This window comes from Panulirus ornatus, chromosome 29 (genome assembly GCF_036320965.1).
Source record: "Panulirus ornatus isolate Po-2019 chromosome 29, ASM3632096v1, whole genome shotgun sequence".
In the NCBI taxonomy this organism is placed as follows: Eukaryota; Metazoa; Arthropoda; class Malacostraca; order Decapoda; family Palinuridae; genus Panulirus; species Panulirus ornatus.
The window spans coordinates 4,421,981-4,449,964 of NC_092252.1; the positions used below are offsets into that span (position 1 = coordinate 4,421,981).

Consider the following 27,984-nt stretch of genomic DNA (forward strand, 5'->3'; position numbering starts at 1 on the left):
GGTCCTCCACATTCTATTACTTGATAAATCAACCTTTTTTCGGTGGTGGGTGGTTGGGGGGTGGACAATAACTGCATTGTCCTCTTGTGTTACAAATTCTTTTATTTTCGGTGAATTTCAACCAAAATGTCGACAATATCGGCTGTCTGAACTATTTACTGTGAAATGATATTTATGTTTGATGCTTTGTGAAATTGGTTTATTTCAGGATGGAGTCGCAGGTCATTTGCATATTTATATGTACACCTCTTTGGATAGAACTTTGTTAGTGTTTTTTTTTTTTGTAATATGTTGGTCGATATTTAACGCCTCTTTAGTTTACTGGGGAATATATCTACACTACAAGAACCTCCGTGGTGTAGTGGTCAGCACTACAACCCATGAATCCAACGGGTCCAGGTTAGGGACCCTGGGCAGGTTTATGATGGAGGGCCAGAGTCCCAAAAAAAATTGGCTAACGACCCATTAGCAATCATTGTGATAACGTATGCTAATACAGGAGGCAGGAACGTTGCTAACCAGAGAAAATAGACCATCTATCTATCTACCTACCTACCTATCTATCCATAACCCAAAAAGCCACGGCATTTCCTTTTACTCACACCTTCCTAATGCAATATCCCTGCTTAATGAGGAGACGAAAGAGCCTCACATCTTCTCGAGAAATATAATTTGACTAATTATACCTCACGAAGGAAAGAAAAAAATTATATAATTTCGAGTAAAGAATCCTAAATGGATGGTAAGTTTCCAAATTATCTTTTTAATCTCTCCCGTTACTGCTGCCCTTTGGCTCCTCACATAAACGAGGTTTTAAACCCGCATATCACCAAGTGTGTGAGGTACGAATTCACGAAATCTTTCGTTGTTGGAAGTAACGAATATATTCGTCATCGTATAACTGTGGTGGGTTGTCGTAGAGTCGTGCTCAAGGGTCTCGCTGTCGTGCTGAAGCGTCGTACCGTCGCGCTCGTGGGTTATGCAGTCGTGTTCAAGCGTCGTACAGTCGTGCTCGTGGGTCGTACCGTCGTGTTTAAGGGTCGAACTGTTGCGCTCAGTGAATCTGGGACGCTGGCAACATCCGAACGCTGGAGATGGTGATAGCTGGTAATATAACTATCATAATTCAATACTGTGATTAACGTCGAAATCATTCAACGTGTGGAGGCGTATACCAACATCAAGTCTTACGGTGTTTATTCACAAAGAATTTCTGTGTGACGGTTTCTTTGTCTCAGTCCTGTGTCTTTCTCCTCCACCCATTTTAAAAATGTGTACACTAGTCTCTCTCTCTCTCGACCATTATTCCCCTTCTCTCTCTCTCTCTCTCCTTTTTCTGTGTGGTGGGGGTAGGAGAAGAGCAACTGTCCTTGCCCCCCACCTCACACTCTCCCCCTCCTCGGGGCTCTCATTAAGGGTGAGGTAATGAAGAGGTGGGAAAATTACGTCGGGTCAAAAATGACCCCAAAACATGGCAGACACTCAAGCAAGCAGACCAGCTAGCCTGCTTCATCAACACTTAACCATCGCCAACACTGGCTGTCCTTCGTCTTTTATTAAGATATGGTATTTTATCAACATCTTTATCATTATTACCATTATCATAGATATCAAAACTATCATTAATACAATTACTACCATTATTAGTATTATTTATCATTTTTGTCAATAACATGAATTTAAGACCCATTTTATGTATGTGTTACTACGAGACTGCTCTCCGCGCAGGAGGAGGGGAAGAAAGACTCCTTTGGAATATCTATGTCATTAACGAAACCGTTCCCATATTCATCATTGACTATAAGAGCCTCATATATCATATACATCAATGGCAAATCCTAAAAGTACTGCACCCCATAAATATTTTTCTACACTGCTATTTTTCGACTTATTTCACGAAAATTCGTATATTTCCATTGCGATCAATACAAAATAGATTGCAAAAAAATGATCAAAATTTTGCAGCGAATGCTTTGAAATCACTCCAAAAGAAACATTAATTAACTTCCTGTGGTTTACTGACAGTCTTTACCATATGTGAGAGATAAGATTGTGTCATCTGATTGAGGGAGACAAATCCTCATCCAATCATCGTAAGTGAAATCAGATAAGACACTGAAACATAGCTCACAAAACCTCTCATCACTTTTTTTCCTTTCCACAAAAAAAGAAAATAATCCTGTCTATGACTTCTGTTATCCTCTACTGCTCTAAGTTAATTAATATGCAAATGCGTATATATTGTGAACTGGACTGTTTTCCGAAAGCAGCTTACTGTGGGGGAAAATAACTTCATTCTATATGGATTAAGCCTTGTGATCTGGCTGATAATATCTTTAAGTGTGTAAATTCCATTTTTGTTTTCCTTTGTCTCTCTTATCACAAGTGATGGAGAACAAGAAGTCTTTGTGTTCCCTAATAAGAGGGGCCCCTTCCCCCCCCTCCAGGACCCTCAGTTTCTAGTGCCCCCACTGTTATCCAGGGGCCCCACAATTACAAAGTCGTTATATTGCTAGAGGGACCCTCTTAGTTCTCGGGGTTCTTTATCTTTCAGGGTCCCCAGTTCCTTAAGCCACCAATGTTCACAGGAGTGGAGGGGGGGACCTACCAAGTTCATGGGCCCCCCTCGATTCTCAGGGGAGCCCCACGCGGAACTCCAACTGGTAGGTAGCGTCTCAAAGCAATGTTTTAACAGGAGTGTCGATGACTGTGTCTGACGTAGGTCAACACTCTCTAAACCTCCCCCCCCTCCTCCCTCCTCTACCCTCGTCCCTGACTCTGCTCTACACCAGTTCATCTTCTTCCTCCTCGTGTTTGAAAACTAACTCAACCCGTGACGCAGGGAGTTTGATTTGACGGGAAAAGAAGGATATTGATCAAACTGATTAACCACTCATCAACTTCGTCGTACATGATCACAGCATGAAATGTAAATATACTATGTAGACATTGTATATTTAGAAAAATATACGTCATGATTAATCCACATATAGCTGTATATACGGTATTAACATGTATGTTACATATATTTTGAAATGATGCGATTATTACACGAAAGTGCACTTGGGAACTTATCGCGTTTCATTTCCCTGGGGACTCTTAGGAATATATATGCGTGTGTGTGTATCTTTTCCAGCACCAGCTCTCGTTCCAGACGACTGGTGTAGCCTGGACAACGTCAAGGGGCTGCCCTTCCATGCTCTTTGTTCCAGGTACAAGTTTCTTTTTCTGTGAGACGCCGGAAATCACCGAAGCAAAGGTGACGCCTGGGCTGAAGGAGGCTCCATATTTCTACATAGATGGAATCTATCGCTCGTCCTTTCTCCTTATTGAAGAAGAGGATGGAGGGTGGGTGCCCTTCTGAATAGCCCATGGTGTATCGGGCACACGAGTGGAGTGGGTGGGCCTTTATACAAGGAAGAAGCAATCTTAACACTTCTCTAGTCTGTCTGTCACTACGAGTGAGTAATGCGAGCGACTTACGAGTGATTACTACGAGTAATTACCATTTGTGATTACCGTTTCTATAATAGGGGGGAGGGAGTCTTACACTCGTGTTGTCCCGCGTGTGTGTGAAGCTCTCCGCTCAGACATTATGAACGACAATTTTTTTTAAACGCCAAAAAAAAAATAAAGAAAAAAAAAATGTACTAGGAACACAAAGGGATTTGCATTTGGTTGGTGGGAGGGGCTTTTTTTCTGCGTGTGTGTGTGTGTGTGTGTGTGTGTGTGTGTAATTGCATTATATGGGGGATGGAGGAGGAGGGAGTTTTACACTCGTGGGGTTCCTTAATGTATATTTTATAACTATACTAAAACCGATTTCTTGTTCTATGACAAGAATATAATCATTTCACTGCCACAAGGATCATGGTATCTGGCCATAATTGATGATAATCTCTTCCTTGGGATAATTACAAGGACATCCCTCCCCCCACTCTCACCCCTTCCTCCTATTTCCCCCCATAAAAAAGCCATAAAAAAGGGGAACTTTTTTTTTTCAGAGGGCTAGTCGTGGAGTTTCAGAGCGACAGGCCTTTAAAAAAAAAAAAAGGGGGAGAGGTTGGTTGGCGGGTCCCCCACTAGACTTTTTTTTGTTTTGTTTTATCGCGACAAAGTCCAGTTTGGTTCGGGGGGGTTTAATTACAGCGAATTTGTAATTACGGGGAAACTCTCGGGTTACAAGGCCTGTGTCATGAAGGCTGGCTACAGCCAGAGGGGGGCGAGTGTTCAAGGGGGAGGGATAAATGAAGGAGGGAGAATAGAAAGAAAAAGTAATGGAAACACGCAGAGTACGGAGAGAAAAAAAAAAATGCGACGTAGGGAAATAACATAATGGCGAAGGAAAATAAAACGTCCTAATGGGGGAAAAAAAAACTGCCATAACACGTAAAAACATTGCAAAAAAAAAAGCCACAATATAATAACGAAAATAGTATAAGAAAAAATATGAGAAAAAAAAGCCATGCAAGAAACAAAAACATTTCACACTACAAACACAAAGAACAGCGTCACGCAACACAAACAAAAAACTACTTAACCACAAAAAATCATTTTCAGTAAGGAACGAACCACAGATACGACAGCGTCGGCTCACCGTCCACAAGAAGGGGGTTCGAACCCATCCCATAAAAGTATCAAAAGAAGCAGCCACAACATCAGAAGCCCAAGGTGGGGGCAGATGGAAGGAACGTCACTACAATCTCCCACACAGACACACACACACTACAATCTCCCACACACACACACACACACACACACCCTGACCCTACATTTCACCACCTCAAGTTCTCCGAGCGACCTGGGCATTTCAGGGTTCGTGAAGCCTTTTTGAAGTTTCGACTTTTACCTTCCGTACCACAAGGAGACGTGCCTGACGTAGTTTATGTAATGGAATCTTTTCATTTCTTTACGTGGTGTTTTAGTGTGGGATGTGATCGGTACACTCATAGTAGCAGTCGAAATAGAAAAAGGTATATTGTTGCAGTGGTAGTAATAGTAGTGGTAATCTTAGTAGTAGTATTTGTAGTGATGGTGGCAGAGGTCAAGATACGGTGACTGGTCGAGGTCACGTCCGACTAGTACATAAAGTAGGTCAAGGTCAGGAAAGGTCATGGGGAGAATGTATCAGCAGTTCACACACACACACACACACACACACAGTGTTGCTGGTAATACAATGGTCGACATGAGGGGAGTTTCTCCTCCTCCTCACCTCATTATTTTCCTCATTATTTACCTCGTCTGTTGCGAGGCGCGATATCTATCTATCTCCGTCCCATTTATTTGAAAGGAGTTCCTCTTCCAATAGACAGGGAATACGAGGCTCTCAATATCCTCCTGTCTGGTGAAGAGAGAAGAGATTGTGCGACGCGAGAGCGAGAGAGTGAGTTACATATCTACACAGATACACAGACCCCAGGTCCTTGCGAAGTGGTCTGTCCTCTAGCACTACTGTGTGTGTGTGTGTGTGTGTGTGTGTGTGTTGTGTGTATCTACCTACTTGCGAGGAACTACGACGGCCATATTTAAACCTGCGACAGAACATTTAAATCTCACGCGCTAGACTAAAACGTTTAAACCCCCATGCGGCTCCGCCACCAGAGCGTTTTATGTCGACGTGGTAAGAAATTTAAACTCTGTAGATCAGACATGTCGACATTTAAACCCCTCGCCCCGAGACATTTAAATCCCAGACATCATTGATTCCCATGTTAGCGAGGTAGCGCCAGAAACAGATGGTGTTATATATCTAACCTATTTCAATTATTACACGTCCCACAAAATAGATAACCGAACAATTTTTCCTTTTGACACAAGTCTGTTTGGACACAAGGTCGATTATCTATCGCGTAGAAATGTGCATGACAGTCTAATGACCAGGGCAGCAGGTGTGTTTTCTAAAAGAAAATGGAAGGTGATGCTAGTGAGGGGACACTGATTTTTATATGATAGTCCTTATGTCGAGATGTAAGAGGGTCTAATATTCCTTCTTTCCCTCTCTCAGGGGACCTGCGAATGAAGTTTTGGAACTAGACTAATTTTTTTTTAAAGTTTATAATTTATTGAAAATTATGTGTCAGGTTTCACACTCGCATTTCCAGCAGGCTCAGGAAAGAATTCATATCGTGGTAATATATATTTACGACTTTTTTCCCCCCCAGTGTTCGCGAGTGTTGTGCTGTTGTATTATTCCTATGTAATCCAGAGAACATACATGTGGCTACGTCATTTTCGGGGCTGCTCTCCACACAGGAGCAGAGTAAGGTGGGTGGCGTTTCCTTAAGGCAAGAAGAACTTCAATGAAATGTTACCATTCTTTGTTGATAGTCTTGTTGTAGGGTAACGATCTATCTATCTATCTATATACCTATCTAGGTGTCTATTTCCTATCTCTGTATGTGCATGTGTAACAGTTTTTTTTTTTTTAATAGTTCTTCTGGGCTCATTCATGCGAGTGCATTTGACACTGATCGGTTTCCAAAATATCACTACTGTCCTTGTGGGTCGGGAGGTCAAAAGTAGAAGAGAGGGAGATCACAAGGTCAAAAATCTGTACTCCACCCACTCATCCTTCCCCTTAAGGTCAGCTGATGTCAATCCGACCCTTTCTGAGAAGGCTGTGTGAATGGCCAGCCCTCCCCTGGGGGTATAGCCAAGTTGGCGTCGAACCACTGGGGGGATCAGTTGTGCGTCTCGACTTATAAAAGGTCAGAGCTTGAAAGATATATGTGTGATTGCCGTGATGTCCCTCTTCCACATGACACGTGTCTCTTCCTCAAATATCTATTTTTGTGTGTGTAGAAAGTGACACTCGTGTGTTTATATATATATATATATATATATATATATATATATATATACTTATCAAGCCTTCTCTGGCTTTGCTCTATAGTCAAATGTAAACAATAACAGAGTTCACACAACGCCGAATTTTGCTTTTCATCATAATCCCGTTTGCTGTCATATTACATGACAATCTCGCTAAGCAATTAGTACGTACGAGTGTGAAATTCAAGTCTTCACTAATCCTTACACTAATGAATGTAGTAATGCCACTCACATCGCTAATGAGCATCAATCAAAGATTATGTTTTGCGAAAGATAACACTTAGTTTTAATCCACACTGACACTAGTTATCACCTCGCAATCTTTTAGATATAATGGCATCCACGCAGTTAGGTTCATGCGTATGACCTCGACTTATCGTAAATTTTTAAAGTAATCATTCATATCTTCTTCCACCGGAAGTGCTAATTTGCATGTTGCTATGGATGAAATTAATTTGATAGTATACTTGATAATCACAGCGAATTATTTACAGGGTGGAGGAATATATGTATAATGACATTTAATGCAATGATGTTCGAAACATCTGTTGTATGATGTATCATACAGTAAGGCGCGGGATGATGCATTATACAACAAGGCGCAGGGACAAGACATTTATAACACGAATCAACACAATGGCATTTTGGCGCAACACAGTTATATTACATCCATAAGGTCGAGTTTGTCTCATTCTTGGACTCATTCGTCTATGTCCGGTAAACGAAATAAATGAATATAGATAAAGGAACCGAGCTATTCACAATATCCATTTCTATCTTATCTATCCATTGTAACCGTGACATCATACATTCGTCTGTGTATCACCTCAACATCCCCCAAGTCTTTATCCTCACTTTAGACTCCACCAAATGATGACTTACAAATAAGAAATACGTGGAAAGGTTTTTTCTATTTATTCTATATTCATGCGATTACTATCAATATTATCTATAGATGCTTAAAAATATTGCTATAGATTTCGTTTCAGAGGGTTGACCACCTTCCAGCGTTATAGACTATGTAATCATCATCTGCTTGCTACCGGAACTTAATAATAAACACCATCCCCAACCCCACAAAAAAAAAAAAGAAAAATCCTTACGTAAAAGTTTTCACGATTTCTCGAAAGTACAGAGACACTTCCACCCATTAACCTTTCCATTTGTTGAAATATACACAGGAGTCAAAACCATCGAAAAATTTAGAAATCACGAGACTCTTGCATTAACCAGAATCCGATAGAGGTCTACGAAATATTGAGGAGAGACACGCCTCTCTCAGAGCCCCTCCTTGGCCAGTCTAAAGTTCAGATTGGCTCCTGTTGTTTTGGCCAGTCATTGTCTCTTCCTCCTCCTCCTCGTTCGATCCCCGGCCGCAACGGATATGGCAAACGAGCGACGTGGACTCTGTGGCGGCGTCCAACGAGAAATGAGAGTTCTGTTTACATATTTGTTGTCCTCCTAGCTTCCTGAAGTGTGGAGTACAAAGGTTTATATGGACAAGAGTGGATGGGCCATTCTTAGTCTGTTTCCTGGCGCTACTTCGCTGACGCAGGAGACGGCAATCAGCCATTATATATATATATATGCATCCCATCAACATTGACCTAATCATTACCGAACACTGAGCTTATTAGCTTGACGCACCCACATGGCCTGTCAACGAACGAAGGACTTCACAAACCGACCCGGATTCACGAGATGGCGAACACCGCCTCGTTATTATCTTTCCCCCACCAGAAAGCCGTTCGTGGTATTGTACATAGACGAGTATTTCCTTGAACAGTCTAAATTTCCCCATCCAAGAAGAGTCGAAAACTCATTAACTCTTTTCTCTCTCTCTCTCCTTACGAATTGTCATTTCAATGATCACATACCCCCTTCCCCCAATCATTTCGCGAGGGGGATTCTACCACCCCTTCCCCATCACCTCAAGAAGCAGGTCTTGTGCAAGATTAAAACACGAAAACGAAAATTATTTGTTTTCCCCCAGTACAGAGTCTCAATACGTGGCATAGATCTTCACGAGGAGTGGTACAAGGCTTCACAGAAGGTGTGGCACAGTGAAACACAAGGCCTCACAAAGGTGCAGCGCAGAGCTTCGACAATGTGTGGCATAGCGCTTCACAAAGGCGAGACAAAGGTTTACGAAGGTGTGGCACAGAGCTTCGACAATGTGTGGCATAGAGCCACAAAACCTGTGTGGCCCTCTGCTACAGGAAGAGATGCCACAAAATAGTCACAGTTCAGGATTATAATCCTTAGCTCGCGTCACTATAGGTCACAAAATAGTCACACAGTTCAGGATTATAATTCTTAGCTCGCGTCACTATAGGTCAAAAACTTTGACCACTTTCACTGGAGCCGAAAACTTCTTCGAGCTCTTCAGGTAATCATTACTCTACCTTGAAGCCTAGGTACTGTGTCGACGATGTATCAAGTCGAATAACACTGATAATGCAAGGTGATCATTCGGTACAAATAAGTTGCCTGGAGTCCCGGTTAGTGGGTTTCTTTTCATGTATCTAATCAAAGATTCAACGAGATTTCTCGTGGTAAAAGTTAGTCAAGGACTGAGCTGGCATTACTCTAGTCAGTATAATGATCATAAACTGAATTTGGAAAAAATGGTAAATGAATGTGTTGGATAGGCCATATTTCCCCTTCTATCATCAAACTTTATGTATACTTGTACCCATCTCTCATATCCATCTACCTCCGCTATGCTTTTTCTTTACAAAAATTCTGTGTTCCTCCATCACCATCCTCTTCCTTGTAACCTTTTCAGACATTTCGTCTCTTTGTACGTTAGGCAAATTACATGCATAAATACCTTCGCTCTACCTCGAATTAACCTTAAAGACACCAATACAAGATTCAAGTGACCTTATTCCCCAAGTCAGACTGAATTGCCTTGGTGACATCTCGTGTATTAAAGAGATTCTTCTCCAAGTGGGGGAAGAAAAATAACGAGTCATCCACTTGTGTTTTGTGTTATTCAAACCTCTGTTGTAGAGTTCAAACATTTGGACGATGAAATGCCCTTCCGAGCTGCCTACAGGAAATAGAATATGGTCAAAAAAAAAAAAAAATATGACTAGAGACTTTATCAGTGACCAATTGTCACACGAATTTTAGACTACGAATAAAATTCATCGATATATTCTCTCAAAGACGAAAATCACGTCGGTAAATGTGCATTCTGACCTTTGGTGACCCCTGTCGCTTATTCACAGCCCATCAGGTACCTGCTCACGAAAAAGTTCACCAGCACATTTCACTCGTTCTTGTCAAACAGGACGGCCAGACCCGTAAAAAGACAGACACACACACACACACGCAGTAAAACATAACTAAAGCTCTTAAGTCTGTCACGCGACCGAAAAAAAGAAAAATAGTTTAGACTGAAGCCAAGTTTTGGATTGGAACATTCGCTGGCCTTTCTCCAGCACCGATACAACCACCATCTCCAACACAACCACCATTTGAACGACAACACCCAGAGACAACCACCACCACCACATTATCGCCAGCCAGAGTGGATAGAAAAACGAACTGAAAATGCAAAAGAATTGATGTGGTTACCTCATCCTGCAGCCACCTGGGAGAAACAAAATGAAGACATTGTCGGCTGCAAGAGCTTCCTGGGAAGAAAAAAAGGGGCGATACGAAATTCCTTATGTTGAGTTCAACTTCCTCTTACATGCTAGGTCTTCTGAGCCTCGGCTTGTGAACATCTGTTGAAGTTCCTCTGTCTTCGATAACGTTTTTACTACTACCAAAATTACCAATACTTGGTAATACAAATAACGCATTTACTACTACTACCACAACTACTACAATTGATATTTTACCCTGGCTACACAGACGCAATTACTGCCACTGCTATACCTTCATCTATCTTTCTCTTACACACACACACCAAGCCTCCTAGAGACAGATTCAATAATACACAAGTTTAATGAAAGGATGTTACATGCAAATAGACATTGAAACTTCCGTGTCGGAAATGCAATAGACTAGGAAAAAACAAAGTTAGAAAAACACTGAAAGAACAATAAGACTATCAAATCCACAAACACAGCAGCTGACCACAATCAGTATACCAGTCAGAACTGATGTCCTCATCTTAATACAAGACTTCCTTTTTTCCCCTCTTGTCTGCCACAGCAACTCTTCATTTTGGCGTCTCTTTACCTCGCTCCGATCTCGCATAATAACACGAAAGATAGGTTAATCTGGAGGAGGAAGGGTAAGGGTGCCTAATTGTCTGACAAAACCCATTTGCTTGATTAGTGCCCCTCGGATAAGACAAAAAAAAAAATGGGAAAAAATGGATGAATTTGACATTCAAATGTTTGTCCTCTCTCCCGAGACTTACCATTGCTTTTCATTTTCGCTACGATTGTCCCCTTTTGTCTACGCATCTCGGACTACTGGTTAAATGGAGAGAGAGAACATGGCCACCCATTTCCTAATTGGTTCCTGCGCTAGGGAAAGACGACCTCATTGCCATGGGCTCAACGAAAGAGAGAACGAGAGTCAAAGTGTGCTGGTGTGTTATCGACAGATGTTGAGCACAGCCTTACGGCCCTTTAACGCGATGGTACGACTTCAGTACGACGGTACGGCCCTTGAGCACAACATTGCGGCCTTTGAGCACGACAGGTGAACAAAGGTATGGCCTTAAACACGACGGTATGGCCCTTGGATACAATTGTACTCGGACCTTTGAACACGAAGGAACAATCCTAGAACACGTCGGTACGACCCTAAAACGACGGAGCGAGTCTTGAACACTACGGTACGATGTTTGGATAGGATGGAGTGGCCTTTAACTCGTCATCTCTTAAGAGCGAGGTGAAAAGCTACACGACCATGCTCAAGGGTCGTATCCTCGTGCTCAAGGGTCGTACCTTCGTGTTCAAGGCTCAAAAACTATTGATCTCCATCCCAAAGCAGATGAGAGTAGCCACGATGGCCAAAAATGCACCAACAAAAATTGACATAATACGATCGAATACCAAACACACCCAAATAACAGACAGACCGAAGGTGTTTATACTTGGAGACCAATAGCATCCTTCTATGCTCAATCGCCTCCATTAACGAAGACGGGACGACTGATCCATTAAGAAATACACACTCCATTAGGGAACCATTCGGGAGATCCATTATACAATACGACCGATTATTATGAATCGGTTTAACACCTTAGCTGTATCAGCGACGAACACTCCATTAACTCAAGATGGTGTATGGGGTGACGAAGGGCCGCCACGCCTCCTGCAGAACCCAGGAATCTAACAAAGTTCGCTCGGTGTGCGTGGACGGTCGGACGATTGCGTTTGTGGATAGCCACGCGGGTGAGTGCGTGTGTGGATGACCAAATGAGACAGTGCGTCTGCGCGTCTACCCCGAGCACAATAGAGAGTGTCTTTAAGATCTATTTACTTAAGTGGCTTGTGACTCTTATCGTTGTTCATTCTTTTACAATCTATCTTGCGACTCTCCAATCGCTGTTCTACAATCTACTTTGCGACTCTCCCTTTCGCCGAATACAAGAGAATTTCGGATGTTAGCTAATGATAGACTATGGACATACCTTTCTCTCTCAACGAACGGCCTTAACGCTTTGAAATGCTATTTTCACTGCATACTAAATTTACCCAAGATATTTTTTTTGTTTTCGATATTGCAAAGTTTATACTTTGGAGAGTCACTGATAATTGACCGACTAGCTTGAAAACATTCCGAAATGAGAAAATTTAGCTCCATATCCTCCCTAGTGCTTGAAACTCTACCAACATGTGTGTGTATATATATATATATATATATATATATATATATATATATATGTACATACACACACACACGTTCTATACAATTCCAATCAAAATTTTGTTGAACGATAATGAAATCGAAGCAATTACAATCCTCGTATCACGTTTCCATAAAAGAAAGAGCGAGTGAGACCGCTTCTTCGCTACGTTCCCTGAAGGAGGAAAACAGCATTTTGGCGCTACATCATCCTCCCGCTCGCTGAAGATAACCACTACAGAAATTATTCATATGCGATGGATTATTGGTGGCCAGACCTTCTCTCGGGGGAGTTACGACGGTGTTGTAACTTCTTAAAGCAGATGGGATGGTGTTCGTATCCTGGTGGTGCGAGGTTTGGATCTGCCTTTCCCCCTCCCAAGACGGGTTTGAGGATGGACGCTCCCTCTAGCTATGGTCATGGGGAGGTTTGGTTACCATCGCCAGGGATGATGGAAGGGTAAGGCTATATGGTGATGGAGGAGCGAGATTGATGGTGGGAAGGAAAGGGCTGGTGTGTGTGTGAGAGTTAAGGAAGGGTACGAGGAGTGTAGAAATAATAAAAATAGGTAATTTGTGATAAATATTACATTCCTTCGTCTCCATCAGCTCTACATACCTCAATAGTAAAGGAATATATAAAGATGTCTGTGGTTGCAATAACAGAGTCCTGTCCAAAGCACAGACAAGTATGCTACACAGGTGATAGACGACACACAAAGTCTTACATACACTAAACTACTGAACACAAGTCTTATACAAGGCTCTGACATTTCTTGGAAAGTCTCATCCACACCTGCGAGTATGAATGAAGATTCCCTTTGCTGGGATAGAGAGAGAGGATCGCTTCAATCCCCTATAGGGCGTTTTTTTTTGGGGGGGGGGGGGGGGGGGGAGTGTGGAAAAAGATGAATCTCTCCCCTCTCGCAATGTATATAAGCAGGTAATAGCCATTATGCTCATACAAAACACGAGCATTATGGAGAGTCTTAGGCATAAGGCGATTACATTTGACTTTCATCTTCCTTCGTCGAAAGAGATTTGACTTGGTTGTTCCTTCGCCGAAAGAGTTACCAGGATGGCTCTGGACATTTGTCACATTCAGAAGATCAATTTCAATGTCAGTGTTGTACGAGTACATATGAGAGAGAGAGGGAAGCACTGAGCAGGACGAGAGGGACGAGCGAAAATTAGAATAATAGGGATATATGTATATTCTCTTGAAATTTTGAGGTACCCAGTGAGAACAAGATTGTTATGTGCGGAGAACATGTCGAAGATTGCCTAGATAAATGTCCTCTTTAGCCCAGGCGAGGGTATATATATATATATATATACATATCCATTTATCTTCTATCGATTCATCTACATCGTAACTAACTCTCTACTATCAGGGAGAAAAAGAGTCTTATCAATTAACTTGCTAATTCCAGGGACGTTGACGAAGAGTGTCTAACTGATACGTTGAACGGTTCCAAGTATTATGAGTATATACAAGAGGCTAACAGACTCTGGGATGTACAGTGCTTAGCAGGCTCTTCGGCGAAGATATCCATTCTTAGATTTTCAAGAAATGATTATATGGCTTTGGATAATGCGTCTTTTGTAATTCTATCTACGGTTAGTACTACTTTAGCTACTACTGAATATATATGAAATTGTAAAATGAAGTTAATTCATCCTCCACGAGAACACTTCCCCAATATCGCATTTTATTTCACATTTGAGTTAACAAAACATTCATTGACTTACCGAGAAATAAAAGTCTATAAAAATGCTAAATATATTCGTATATTTATCACACTATCTCAGACACCTTGGCATGTTGAACAGTCGGCATAATTACCAACATTACTTTAACTTCAAGAATAAATTTCAAATGTTGCCTAAATTAACGCAGTCTTTTTTTCACGTTATTGCTTGTTTTAATGCTCGCTTTCTGAGAACGAAGCTTATTTACAGCATGGAATTTAAACGTACTGTCGTCAGTGGGAGTGTGTGTATGTATATACATATGTATAATCATAGCGTATCCATATATTACGATATCCATACATAATCATGTGCTACACTTAAATGATTACCTTGCGAAGCCACGAGAGAAAGAGACGTAGGGTTGGGAAGGGATTAGCAAACTTATAGCTATGTAGTTGCTGGAGCTTGGAAGCATATAGGTAATTTGTTCCCTCCAGTCATGTGGATTTCACGTTGGGGTCTGTCTATATATCAATATGCGCGAGTTCTTAAGATGCTACAATTAGAACTTTCCGAGAAAAGTGTCAGTAGACAATACTGTAGAAACATCTTATTTCAGACCCAAAATAAGCTGCGTGCGTGTGTCTCAGTTCACTCTGCCTTTTTCTCATTACCTTTAATTACCCGTTACGTACCCCACCCGGAAGTAATAATTAACTCCCTCCCCACCACAGGTGTTGATTGTTTTTATCCCTGGGTTTCCCGTATTTTAATCACTTATTATTTGATGAAGTCAATTGAATCTACGGACGTTCGATGCTCTTCTTGCGTCTCAATTATTCTAACTATACCCGAGCGCCTTCAGCTATGATAATTCAACAATTCTACCCCCGGCTCACTTGCATGGATCATGTACCACGTATGATAATCACTAGGTTATCGAAGCTGGCGAGGAATTACCGCAAGCCAAATTGCATTAAGGAGAATGTTATCTATATCTTATATCAGTATCTTTCATATATTCAAAGCTTCAGTGACTGCCAAGAGCTCCCATCAATACCAGACTAACAGATATATAGAGATAAGAGCTAGATAGATTAAGTAAGGAAGGAATTAATATAAAGTTATTGAAGGAAGAAAAACTTCCTTCATAAAAAGGGGTCGGGCGTTACTGTTATGGAAGATACGAGAAAGTAAAGATTCCAAAGTTTAGCCGTGCAAGAGACGAAATAGATATTACATCGGCCCAGCCTTGAGTAGCGTCGAAGTTGACCATGAGATTAAAGTGCTCTACAGTTACAGTCTGTCATTAACTATACATACCATTATTAATCTACTGTCATTAAGATTAGTCAATGTCTAGATAGATAGCAATGTTGATATAATTGAAAAGAGAAAACGATGTACATCACCACTGTGTTGCACTCGTCTCCTCTAACCTGTAGATAGACGTATACCACGATCGCCCTGAGCAAATAGGACGACACCCATCGTAACCTCAGGCACAACATCACCCATACGTATGGAGCCATTGATTAAAGACATTGTTCCTCCCAATGCAAGAGCCTCACAAGGGCAGGAAATGAATAATATCAAGAATAAAGCGAGAGAGAGTCGCTCCGTATAGCAACAACAAGTATAAAGACTTTCATTTTACAGGTAATCTAGTGGTCTTCGTAGCCTTATACCGGGGCGAACAATGGCGCGCAGGTTCATTTATAGCGAAAGATGCTTTCTCCTCCCCCTCCCCCACTTTCCCCATCATCCCTCATGAAAAGGCGGGGGTAGAGTGTGTGATAATGGAGGCAGGAGAAGGGGGATTAGCTTCCCCTGATCTCCTTTATAAAATACCGTCGTAATACCCAATAAGGACGAGGGGTTTTGTGCGCGTGCGCACGTGTTGTACAGACGTAATACATAAACATAGGCTTAAAAAGACGAGGCAAGGCGACCGTGTGATTCCATCTGTCATATAGGAATAAGGATCAGAATTATTAACGACATAAACACATACGTACTGGTGGGGCTGCTGTAATTATATAGATTGCAATGATAGTTAAATGACTATCTCCCAAGCTTGGATCCCTATTTCATTTAGGTGCCAAAAAAGTATAACAATGAAAATAACTACATAAAGCTTTAAGAACTCTGGGTATAATGAATGATGACCAAATATATCTAAAAATGTTTTGTATCCTATATGTTTTAAGGAATAAGACCGCAAATATGATAAACTTCAACTTGCTAAAGCTAAATGATATGGCGACTGCTAAAGCTAAGACATACAAAAGACAGTGCTTAATAAATCTTACAGATCTGACAACTTCTCGTGGTGCTTGTGGAAGCAAAATGATAAACATATAAGCTTCCCAGGAAATACAAAGTAGGTTAATAACAGATATAATCAAGGTAAGGAAGAAACATCAGAAAAACATTAGATTCTTTCAGAGTTTTACGTATTCATTAAACCTAAGTTAAGGACTTTATGGGAGAGTTGAGAGGGCACTACTTGGCAAGTACTTAAGGCTTTCTTGTGAAGTCCTTGGCCCTTAAGTAATGACTTGAGAGTGGCTTCAAGTGCTATACGAGAAGGACAGTAAAAGATGGGCCTGGAAGAGAGCTATTCTGATCTTCGTTTTCAGTAATTGTTTCCATATGAATATATAGTTTAAGTTTTTTTCCCAAGGGGTCTCTAAAGGGGGCCCGATTTTTCCAAGGGGTCTCTAAAGGGGGCCCGAAGATGAAAGTGGTTGTGGAGGGGGTTTATGAAACTATCAGTCTTGATCTATGTAAATCCTTCAGGTAGATTTCCCAAAATGCTACATTGATACGATGATAATTATCAGTAATTTTACACGAAAGGATTAATGATTAGTTTACGATAACAATATGGAACAAGTGAAAGTTTGTTCAGTAAAGACCATTCTTTAAGTATCAGTTAAGTAAATGACTCGATTAGGGCTGAAATAAGAGCTGATTTGGCAATCCAAGTTAAGTTTCTAAAGAGTACTCAGTCGCACAAACTGAATATATATATGCGACTCTGTATGTTTTAGAGTCATACAGATGCTACCTAATCGCATTTGCAAGAGAGAAATTAGGCAACACAGAAAAGACGTAATTACAGAATCACGAAAAAGGAAAAAGAATCCACTTATGAGAAAAAGTTCCGAATTGAAACCGAGATAAGACAATCTACAACGTTCAGGGGTTCATTTAAAGTAGAGCTGTGATAAGTACATACGGTATAACATGTTCACAGGACACTATGGAGGCTGAATACCACTATGGTATGTATATTTCCCTTTTGTAACAAAGCCAACTAGGGAAAGATACCTAGAGTGGAAAATATAAAACATATCAAAACCCACCTATATAAAGATGAAGGGAAATATGTAGATATCAGAATAAAGGGAACATAACCTCAGTAATGTCATCATATTTGATGTAATTACAAATCTTTGCTTACACAAAGCCACATTAAGATATAAAAAAGATGAAGTAAAAAAATTATCAAATTAATCCGTTCCAGTAACATCATGGGAAAAACGAACAAAAACCTACTTAAATTCCCCTGAAATAATGGATGAAGACTGTATTCCCATAAGTTCAGGTTTGTTGTATGCAAACTCTTTTCGTCACTGGTTTCGAAATAATTAAGCCTGAAGCTTCATGTTCTCAATGAGCTTATTAGCAAAGTTCGAGCTGATACAGATTAAGACGTCCAAGAAAAAATACATGTATATATATAAATTCATACAAGTTTCCTAAACCCAGTACTCATTAAAACTTTTCCTTCTGACTACACTCAGAAAATGAGGAGGGGAAATTCAATTCAACGTCGAATTTCTGGTAATCTATTTACGAGGGTTCGACTAAAGTCTCAAGACTGTCTGAAGCGCTTCAAAGAATTTCTTTTTTTTTCATCCGAGCTAAACGTTACTTTGTATATCCTCTTTCTCTTTTGTCGTTATACGTGTTGCCGGAGTTGTACAGAGATAAAAGGTAAAAACCAGGACACAGACACTGGCTCCATCACTAATGCAAGACTGACTTGTGAGAGAACAAGTGTCTGTGGCAGGAATGCGTGTGTGCGACTAAATTTGAGGTGTATAAGAGAAGCGTAGAAATATCTTACGCGCATCGTAAACGGATTATCCACTAAACGCCTTATACTTCACTACAAGATATCCCTCGAGAAGCTTTCCCTCTCAGATACTTACATTGAAATTTTAAGCATTATAACCTTTCGTCTTTATCAAGAAGCAATACCGAATTGGTTTACAATGGCGATGAAAGTGATGAAACCTAGTTCACATTTCTGTTCCTCAGCGTTTTTTCTCCCGATATGTGTAATTCATAGTCCGTTTCCAGTGGTTTCTAATCAAACTTTCATTTCTATTGGCTAACATTTCCTTGATGCAAGTATATATATATATATACATATATATATACACACACACACACGCTACAACTTTATCGTTTGTGTATGATAGAACACATTACCTAGTGGACAGCAAACACACAAGGTCTGACGAAATATATTTATGGATAAGATGAAAATAAAAAATATAAGACTAGAAATTACAGTCCTTGGCCAAAGCCGTTCAAGATTCGAGTGATAAATAACAATGATAATATAATAAAGTAGGCATAATGACTGGTTTGCGTTGCTTAGGAAGTTAGTGGTATACTATTACACTTTTTTGAATAAGAGTTCCGTGATGTAATGTATTTATATTTTCTCGCCACACAATCTCACCGCAAACACATTTATAAACGTATGTACAAACAGATACATGCATACACTAGCAAACGTGTGCACAAACAAAACCCCACACAGATACATTTTAATGAAAGATACAAACACAAGGTGCCGTTTCAATCAGAATAATTCAAAGAATATGAAAATAAGGAATAGACATCCGGCAACAAGTCAGATTTCAAAAATTTACTTTGTATCCATGCAGTGATATGCCACACGGTTGTGATTATTCCTCTATAACAAACAACTTCATCGAGCGATAGATTAATATGCCGCTCTTTCATCTTGCCCAACCCCTGTTATAGAACAGCAGCCAAGTCTATCATTTATCAAGAAAAAAAAAAACCTTAATGCCCCAACCTCTCCCTTCCCTGAAGTCTCCTTTCCCGTTTATATTAACCCTGATTTGTGTGGGAAAGGAATCCGAGACGGTAATATATAGTTCAGGTAACGTAACCTTGAATCAAGGTCATGGGAACGAAATTTGATTTCTTATTCATTTTCCTCTGACCATGTTGAGGGAAGAATTTGCCCACCCTCTCACTGGTGACCCGAGATTGTTTAGTTTGATCGTTAACGACTTCCCTGGAATGGTTAGTGTTCATTTAAGGTCTTGAGCATGATGGTATGATCCTTGAACACGATGGTTTTACCTTTGAACAGGATGGTTTGTTCAACCTGACGCTTGAAGGTCAGGGTAAAGTACAGGCCATTAAAGGTCATAAGGTCGTACTCAAAAGGTCATACCGTCGTGCTGAAAGGGGAGTGGAGGGTTTTGCCACGCCTTAAACAATGGGATTCAACAAATGATTCATGGACAACACCTTTGTCACGATGGACTGTTAACTGTTTGGGTAAACTGCATGGAGAGTTATGGCCTTATCTCAGTAAACTATAACATGTTGGGGCTATCTATGACCTGCCCGGGTGAGGTATGACCTCTCACAGTGAAGTACGACCTTTGGAAGTGAATGATGAGGCGTCTCGGTGACGTACGAGCCAGCTGGAGCATCCATGACTTGAGAGAGGTATGACTCGGGTATATACTTGTGTATAGTTAGAGTTTTTAAGACCAAATTATATAGGAAAAAAAAAATACAAGGAGTCGACCTATACACGGGTAATAGTTTCGTTAGGTTGAAATCCGTGGATAATGGGAAGGGTTTGTAGGTGGATCACGAAATGATGACATTCAATAACCATTTTCTCAGACATCTTTCTTTAATAGTTTTCGGTTGAAATAGTTGCATAATATTCTATATCTGCTCGACATCATACATTCACGGAAATGTAACGTTTTTGCCGAAATGATGTACGTATTACAGTGGAAAGTGCGACAAGATTAACGAAAACAATCTACTTTCGCTTTCTTTCGTTGTTCAAAAGATGTTACCGTCATCGCTTTTCGAATGATTGTTACAAAACTTAGCATTACAATAATATTCTATCCTAATTGATTATCAAATACTCTAATAATGTTTTAGTCGAAACTTCCGCGTTTCAGTGTAAAGTACTACAATACATGGTAAATAATTCGACTTTGGCGCTCTAAGTTCCAGCGAACTATAGTTCATAGGACGTACAGTGCTTTTACCGACGGTTTTCCGAAAAGAGTTTTATATGCCATAGAATTTGGCGCTTTGTTACCCTAATTTGTTGTCCCATTATCCTTAGAAATTAGGTCGAGCTATGCACGAGGCATATCGTAAATTAGCATTTTCTTCGCCAAAAATTAAGGGTTGAATTATACACAAGTATATACCACATTATATCAAAGGTAAACCAAGATCTACACCGTAGACCTTTGAAGGTATACATTGGCTCGACCTGTATATGTGACCTTTAATTAACGAGGGATGACCTGACCTGTAGGGATACACCAAGACCTTTCTAGGGAGGAAGTCTGCGAGATTTGATACTGTCCTACGAATACGACCTCTAAACCTTATGCCTACGTTATTATGACCTTTATACAGTGATCGGTGACCTTTCGAAGTTGGAATTTATTTCATGCGTATTACGCCTTACCTTTTTTGGTCACTGAAGGTCAGTCATTGGTCAATTTGATCAGTACTTCGCTAATTATGAGGCTGTTAGGAATGCAAATGTAATTAGCGTCACAATGGGTTTGTTAAAAACACAAGACAATGTTACTTGTCTGTAGATGGGTGATTATAGATATCTGTAGGAGACAGTTTAGCAATCAAGAAGCAGTTTCGTAATTACTCACGTGACACTTCCAAAACTACTAATAATAGTTCAGTGTCCGAACAGTGAAACTTTGCTATTTGATTAATACAGTTAGGGGGTCACTGAATAAGACCAATGTAGTTAGTGTAACGAGAGGATTACGTGAGAAACTGGTAACAATTACGTTAATATAGGAACTCATTACCAATGATTAGGCGATTACTTTACATGTCAGTGATTAATTACTCGTGCACTGATAGATGATTAATTACCAACTGTACACTGACAGATTAGGAGAAATTAATGTCAGGTGAATTACATCAGATCACAATGAATGATTACCAAACCCATTGACATTAAACCTGTGTCAATTTTGAAGCAGTCACTAATTGCTGGGTTATTACCCAGTTAACCCAGTGTTAGATATGCAACATGCGAACGATTTTTAAAACAAATGGGGAATTGAGAAATTGGTTTTTGGAGAATTCCACATTCCATAACCTTCAGTACTACACTCAGGCGTTTTCGGCTGGATTTTTACTATCTTTTACAGATTGGTTGAGTATTACCTCGGTGAAGGTGTCCTTGTATGTGTAATCCTGTGACACTTAAATATGTATATATTCTCATGTATTTGTGCGTGCATAAACGCCTGAGTAAGCATATATATATATACACAATGTTTGCTTAACTACATGTTCTTACACAACTAATTTACCTGGAAAACTTACTATATCTTCTATATCATAGAATGTATGTACCACCCTCATACCTGCCATGGTTCAATTACTTCCCCTAATTACTTTTGAAACCATTACGATGATGAGGCATCATTTCAACACATCGTAGGCTCCTAAGTCCATCATAGCAAGACAAGACCCAACATTTTCCCACCCGCCATCCAAATTTTTTTTGATGATAATGATGAGTTGGCCAGATAGAGATAATTAGAAATATGGTGTTCAGACATGCAAATTCACCATCCATCTTTAATCACCGTCATCCTCCTTAATATAATCACTGGGGTGATGATACGTCCCGCGAGCGACGTGCAAATGACACCTAATGGAAACTTTGGGGGAGGTTATGTATGGGTCGAGTCATCCGGGCTAACGTGAGAGAGCCTCATCAATGCATTATAAAGTCATTAGTGATGACCCTTGACCTGGCTTGGCTCAATTCCATAGAATGAATTTTGGTTTATAGGTTTTTGTTACATACTTTAAAGTGGTGTGAAAGGTAATTAGATGAGCTTATATGTGTATCATTAGTAATGTCAAGAGCAATTAAGTTTTATGTAGTGTTAATTAAGTACGTGTGTTAGTTTGTATCATATATATATATATATATATCACCCCTGGGGATAGGGGAGAAAGAATACTTCCTACGTATTCCCTGCGTGTCGTAGAAGGTGACTAAAAGGGGAGGGAGCGGGGGGCTGGAAATCCTCCCCTCCATTTTTTTTTTTTAATTTTCCAAAATAAGGAACAGAAGAGGGCCAGGCGAGGATATTCCCTCAAAGGCCCAGTCCTGTGTTCTTAAAGCTGCCTCGCTAACGCGGGAAATGGCGAAGTTTGAAAAAAATTATATATATATATATATATATATATATATATATATATATATATATATATATATATATATATACACATATATAATATAAAATAAACATTTACTCAGAAAATGAAGAATACGATTTAAGCTGAAGGAGAAACAGGCAACAAATAGTTTTTAACTCCCTATACACACAAGAGCTTCGTTATCCCAGACTATATACAATAGCTTACGTGAATATAAAAAAGGAAAGTAAAAGGTTTCAGGATGACGTAGACGAATATAGACCGTAGAACACAGTCGAATAAGCCTAGTTCTTCATTAAAGTGCTCTTTTAATTAGGGCCCTTAATGACTATAATCACAGTTGATTTTGACGCAATTAGCCAGCAGGAATGACTTCTTCCCCCACACAAGGGGTGAGGGGGGCGAGAGAGACAATAGAGAAAAGAATGAATGGAATTTCTATACGTTGGAAGAAGCCAAGCTTGAAGCAGTTTTCATTACAGCTAAAGAGAACTTCATTAGAGGGGAAACTATAGTATTCTTTTTTTCCATTCGAATTTGTCGCACCCTCGCGGTACTTCGCTCTTACACTAACTTTGTAGTACAGCCTTTGGCAGTGCGAGAGAAAGAATAGGGGTCTTATTACTTAAAAAGGGGCACATATATATATATATATATATATATATATATATATAATATTTTTTTTTAGAAAGCATAGGTCAACACAAGTATAAATACAAATAAGAGCGAAGACGGGCACAAATATTCATGGTGAAAAGACCAGGAAACACGAGTGTAAAACAACAACAATGTTATTCATAACTCATTTTATCATTCATGATTATTAATGTATAACTACAGACCATTTTTCTCAAGGGATTCACTTAACTTCAGATCTGCGCTCCTTGAAGTAGGTGGGAAATGATGTAATCTAGATAAAAAAAAATATTCCTTAACACGACTGTACACCCATTTCTGAACAGACTATTATACCTCCTCGCAGAAGGATACATTTCTTTCGTTGTGTACCTACAGTAGAGTAGGAGTTTGTATGTAGCTATACACACACTTAGATTTAAGTAACGTATGTTGAATTATCAGAGACACTTAACTCTCTTTCCCTTGTGTAGAGTGCAAACATTGCGTGTTAATTGGTCTCCACGAGTTTATTATTATATTTTCTTGACCCGAATTTATAATACGGCTTCAACGAAGGGTAAACAACGGAGATTTATTAGTGTAGTTTACGACGCGTAGCAATGCACGCGTACAAGTACTCACGTATATATATATACACACATTCGTATGCGGTTATACATATATACACGCATAACATACGCTAACCTATAGTTGTACGGTTACGCTTACAAAAATAAGCATGTATGTATACAAAGACAACAATACACAAGAAAACATACATATACAGCACTAATATATTCATACTGGTCAATATTAATATCGATCAACATTGACCCTAGACTATCAGCATTTTCATTAGCTTACGGTAGTAATGAATTAAAGTAATATTAGCGTATAACCAATTCCAATAATAGCATATTTCTTTTCCTAGTATTGAGTAAACGCTAGGGTGTAACTGATGAATCTATTACTTGTACTGCTATACATAATGCATTATGTATAACCTCCTACGCTGTATGAAGCAACTTACATCCATCACGTCACAATGTTAAACATTAACATTTTACATCTAACTTACGATAAACATTAAGATTTTAATGTGTTAGTACTTTATTGAATATGTTATACGATTTCTCACGATTTACTGGGTTATTAACATATATTTACAATCCCTCTTGTTACGTATCTATCATTGTATTGTATTGAAAAACTAAAGATAAATTTTATTTTACACAGGTTACTCATTTTAAAGTTCAAAATGTTTTAGTTTCCCGACGCTGGTTTCCAATGATTAAAATACTTCATTCTAATAATTAATATTGGATTGGAATATTCGTGCTCCGATGTCCACAATTATTGTAGAATTTATTGTAAAGTAATGATCTTTTATTGTATACGTCAAAATATGTATACGTATATAATGTGTGGAATATCACCTAGGTTTGAGTAAACACCTCCAGTTATATTGCTTTACGCTTCGGTATTGGTTAAACTACCATCGTATTGCTTAAACTACCATCAAACCTCAAACAAGGAGAGGACAATATACGGACAGAACCAACATTAAAAGCGTATTTACAAGACAAATGCAAGCAAATCTAGAAATGCAACTTGGATGAAAAGGAATCACAAAATTCCTCACGTGACACTGCTAAAGAAATATGAAGACGAAAGTGATAATATGAATCAAGATAAACGCTCGCATAATTGTATCTTATGATATGTAGTCGAACGAGGCGATATAACTATGCAAGTGAACAAACGCAATAGATCCGAGTGAATATGAAAGACAATACGAATCACAAATATTCTAACGCGATGACATACATATAAAAACTGGACGTTAAAAAAAAAGAAAAAAAATGAACGAACGAACTCAAAATACATCAACCTACAGAGATACGATAATATATAAATACCTTAACGTTGTCCAAAGCGTCCTCGTACCCGTGGAGCAGAATGGTGTCCATATATGTTTGCACTTCACTGTCTACTGAGCTTCTGCGCCGACACAGACGAACCCGTTGCCCACATTGGCTCGCCAGCGTCCTAAGCGTGTTTGTTTACATGTTGTTGAGGTGGGTGGTTTGCTGGTTTGGTCAGGCTAGGGGGTAGGGTGTGGAGGGGGGCTGTGGTGATCAGGCCCATCTCTCTCAAACCGTCTGTGTACATGTGTGCTGAGGGGGAGTGGGTTCACTTTCGTTTTTTGGCCAGTATGACGGAGCATCATAGCCACATGGCATATTATAAAACCACACACGACTCTGTAAACTGGCCAGGCATGGCGTCCCTGAACTTCAAAACAAGGGGTGTAGCTTTGAAATTTCGTTTTGATATTACAAGAAAAGGACACGACTGGTTATTTCACTGACGGCTGTATTAACTTTGTTCATCACTTTACCAATGAACACATGAATTAAATCTAATAGGAAACCGTTCATATGCAATGTTTTTCTATCAGGGTATATGTGAAATGCTCGCTTGACTAATACTCGCTCAAACCGATGCTCGCTTGATCTGAGTTACCACGTCGCGCGTGTATAAATCTATTATTTTAAAGGTGATGAATTCTACTTGCTTTAGGCATGCTAGACCGTCTGTTTTGTACCGACATGTTGATGTGGGAGTTACGCGCATATTATTCCCTTTCGCTGTTTACGCTGTAGGGATGGTACGAACAATACCGAAACGTGAGCTAATGACACTGAAGCAGTCTCATTTGGGCCCAAGTGATTCCTTTCGTATTTCCACCGCGTTTTCCAATCACCAAGTCTATTGACGATATATATATATATATATATATATATATATATATATATATATATATATATATATATATATATATATATATATATATATATATATATATAAGAATTTCTGTTGTATTGGCAGGACGAAACGAAACCTCAGCACACGCTCGCCACGACCCGCCTGACCAAATCAGCGAACCAACCATCTCAGCAAAATGTATACACGGTTGGGATGCTGTGCATCCAATGTGGGCATCATGTTCGTCTGTGTTGAGGCGGTAGCTACGTAAACAATGAAGTGCAAACATCCACACGAACAAGTCCAGCATGGACCACAATATGGCATCTACTGTGTCACTATGGCTTTTTTATTTTCTTTTTTTTAAATGATTTTTGTGAGGTTCAGGATCGTCCAAGTGGTTTAGGATTCTATATTTGTGTTAGATTTATGTTTTAGTGTTAGAATATTTGCCTGTGGTTCGGGGTTTTTCACTTTTTTAATCTTTACTGAGAAATACTACGTTTATTTATGTTCGATGCATGCTCTAGTGGTAGAATGTTTGCCAGTGAACTGTATTTGTTTTATTTTTTTGTTATCTTCAATTAGAAATATTGCCTTTATTCATTTATATGTATATATACATCGCCTCGTTCAAATCCATTTCATAAAAGATACGATTATGTGGGTGTTGTTTCTTAATCTACATTATCGCTTTCGTCTTTAACTTTCTATACCAATGTCATGTGGGAATTTCGTGACCTTTTTCACTCAAGTTACATTTCTAGATTTACTTTACTTCGTGTCTTGTACAGACGCTTGTAATGTTGGCTCTACCTGCATATTGTACCTCGCCTTGTCTGAGGTCTGATGGTAGTTTAAGCAATACAGAGCCAATATTCAAACCCGGTGATATTTCACACACACACACACACATATGCACGTATATATATATATATATATATATATATATATATATATATATATATATATATATATATATATATATATATATATATAACTAGCTTTGAACGGGAGAGACCTGAATATGATTTATATGAAGACTTCAGGCGTGGGGAAGCCAGCATCATATTTGAGCACAGACGGTACGACCACATGCACGAGAGTAAGACCCTTGAGCACGACGGTACGACCTCCTGAGCACGGAAATACGACCCCAGATCATGATAGTACGACCCATGGGGTATAATGGCCTTAGCGTCACACATGTGACCTTTACATTCTACAGGGGAGGGTGAAGCAGTTATTAGGAATGAGAGACACACACACACACACACACACACACAGTAGGATCTCCTTCTCATTAGTTAAATGAATACTGTGATGTTTTTTTTTTTTCCGGACTCTGTTGAGAGAAGGATTTATACCAGGGATCACACGGAGGGATTCTAGTACCGTAAAGCTCTGCAAACGAGTGAGAGATCTCAAGGGTGATTATCGTGGGCTGGCGAGGGTATAAGCTCCCTAAAGAACAGCAAACATGGTATGTATACGTTCAAGAGACAAGGGGGAAGAAGAGGACCATGAGTGTAGAAAAAAAAAAGAAGAAAAAACTCGTCCTCCCCCATACACTGCAAACAGGTACTTACAGAATAGCAACTGGGGGAATCAGGGAGACTGTGTTGAGGCAAAGAGAGAGAGAGAGAGAGAGAGAGAGAGAGAGAGAGAGAGAGAGAGAGAGAGAGAGAGAGAGAGAGAGAGAGAAGAACGCAATAC

General features: G+C 39.7%; 1 protein-coding gene across 1 annotated transcript in view; it reads right to left on the reverse strand.

Annotated features, from left to right (window-relative positions):
• Positions 1-25,562, reverse strand: part of LOC139758029 (uncharacterized) — a 57,574-nt gene extending 32,012 nt beyond the window's left edge. Inside the window, exon 1 of the mRNA XM_071679035.1 lies at positions 25,419-25,562. Coding sequence (XP_071535136.1) covers positions 25,419-25,469 — 51 coding nt within the window. The 5' untranslated portion in view covers positions 25,470-25,562. The remainder of the gene's footprint in view (positions 1-25,418) is intronic.
• Between the last annotated feature and the right edge of the window lie 2,422 nt (positions 25,563-27,984).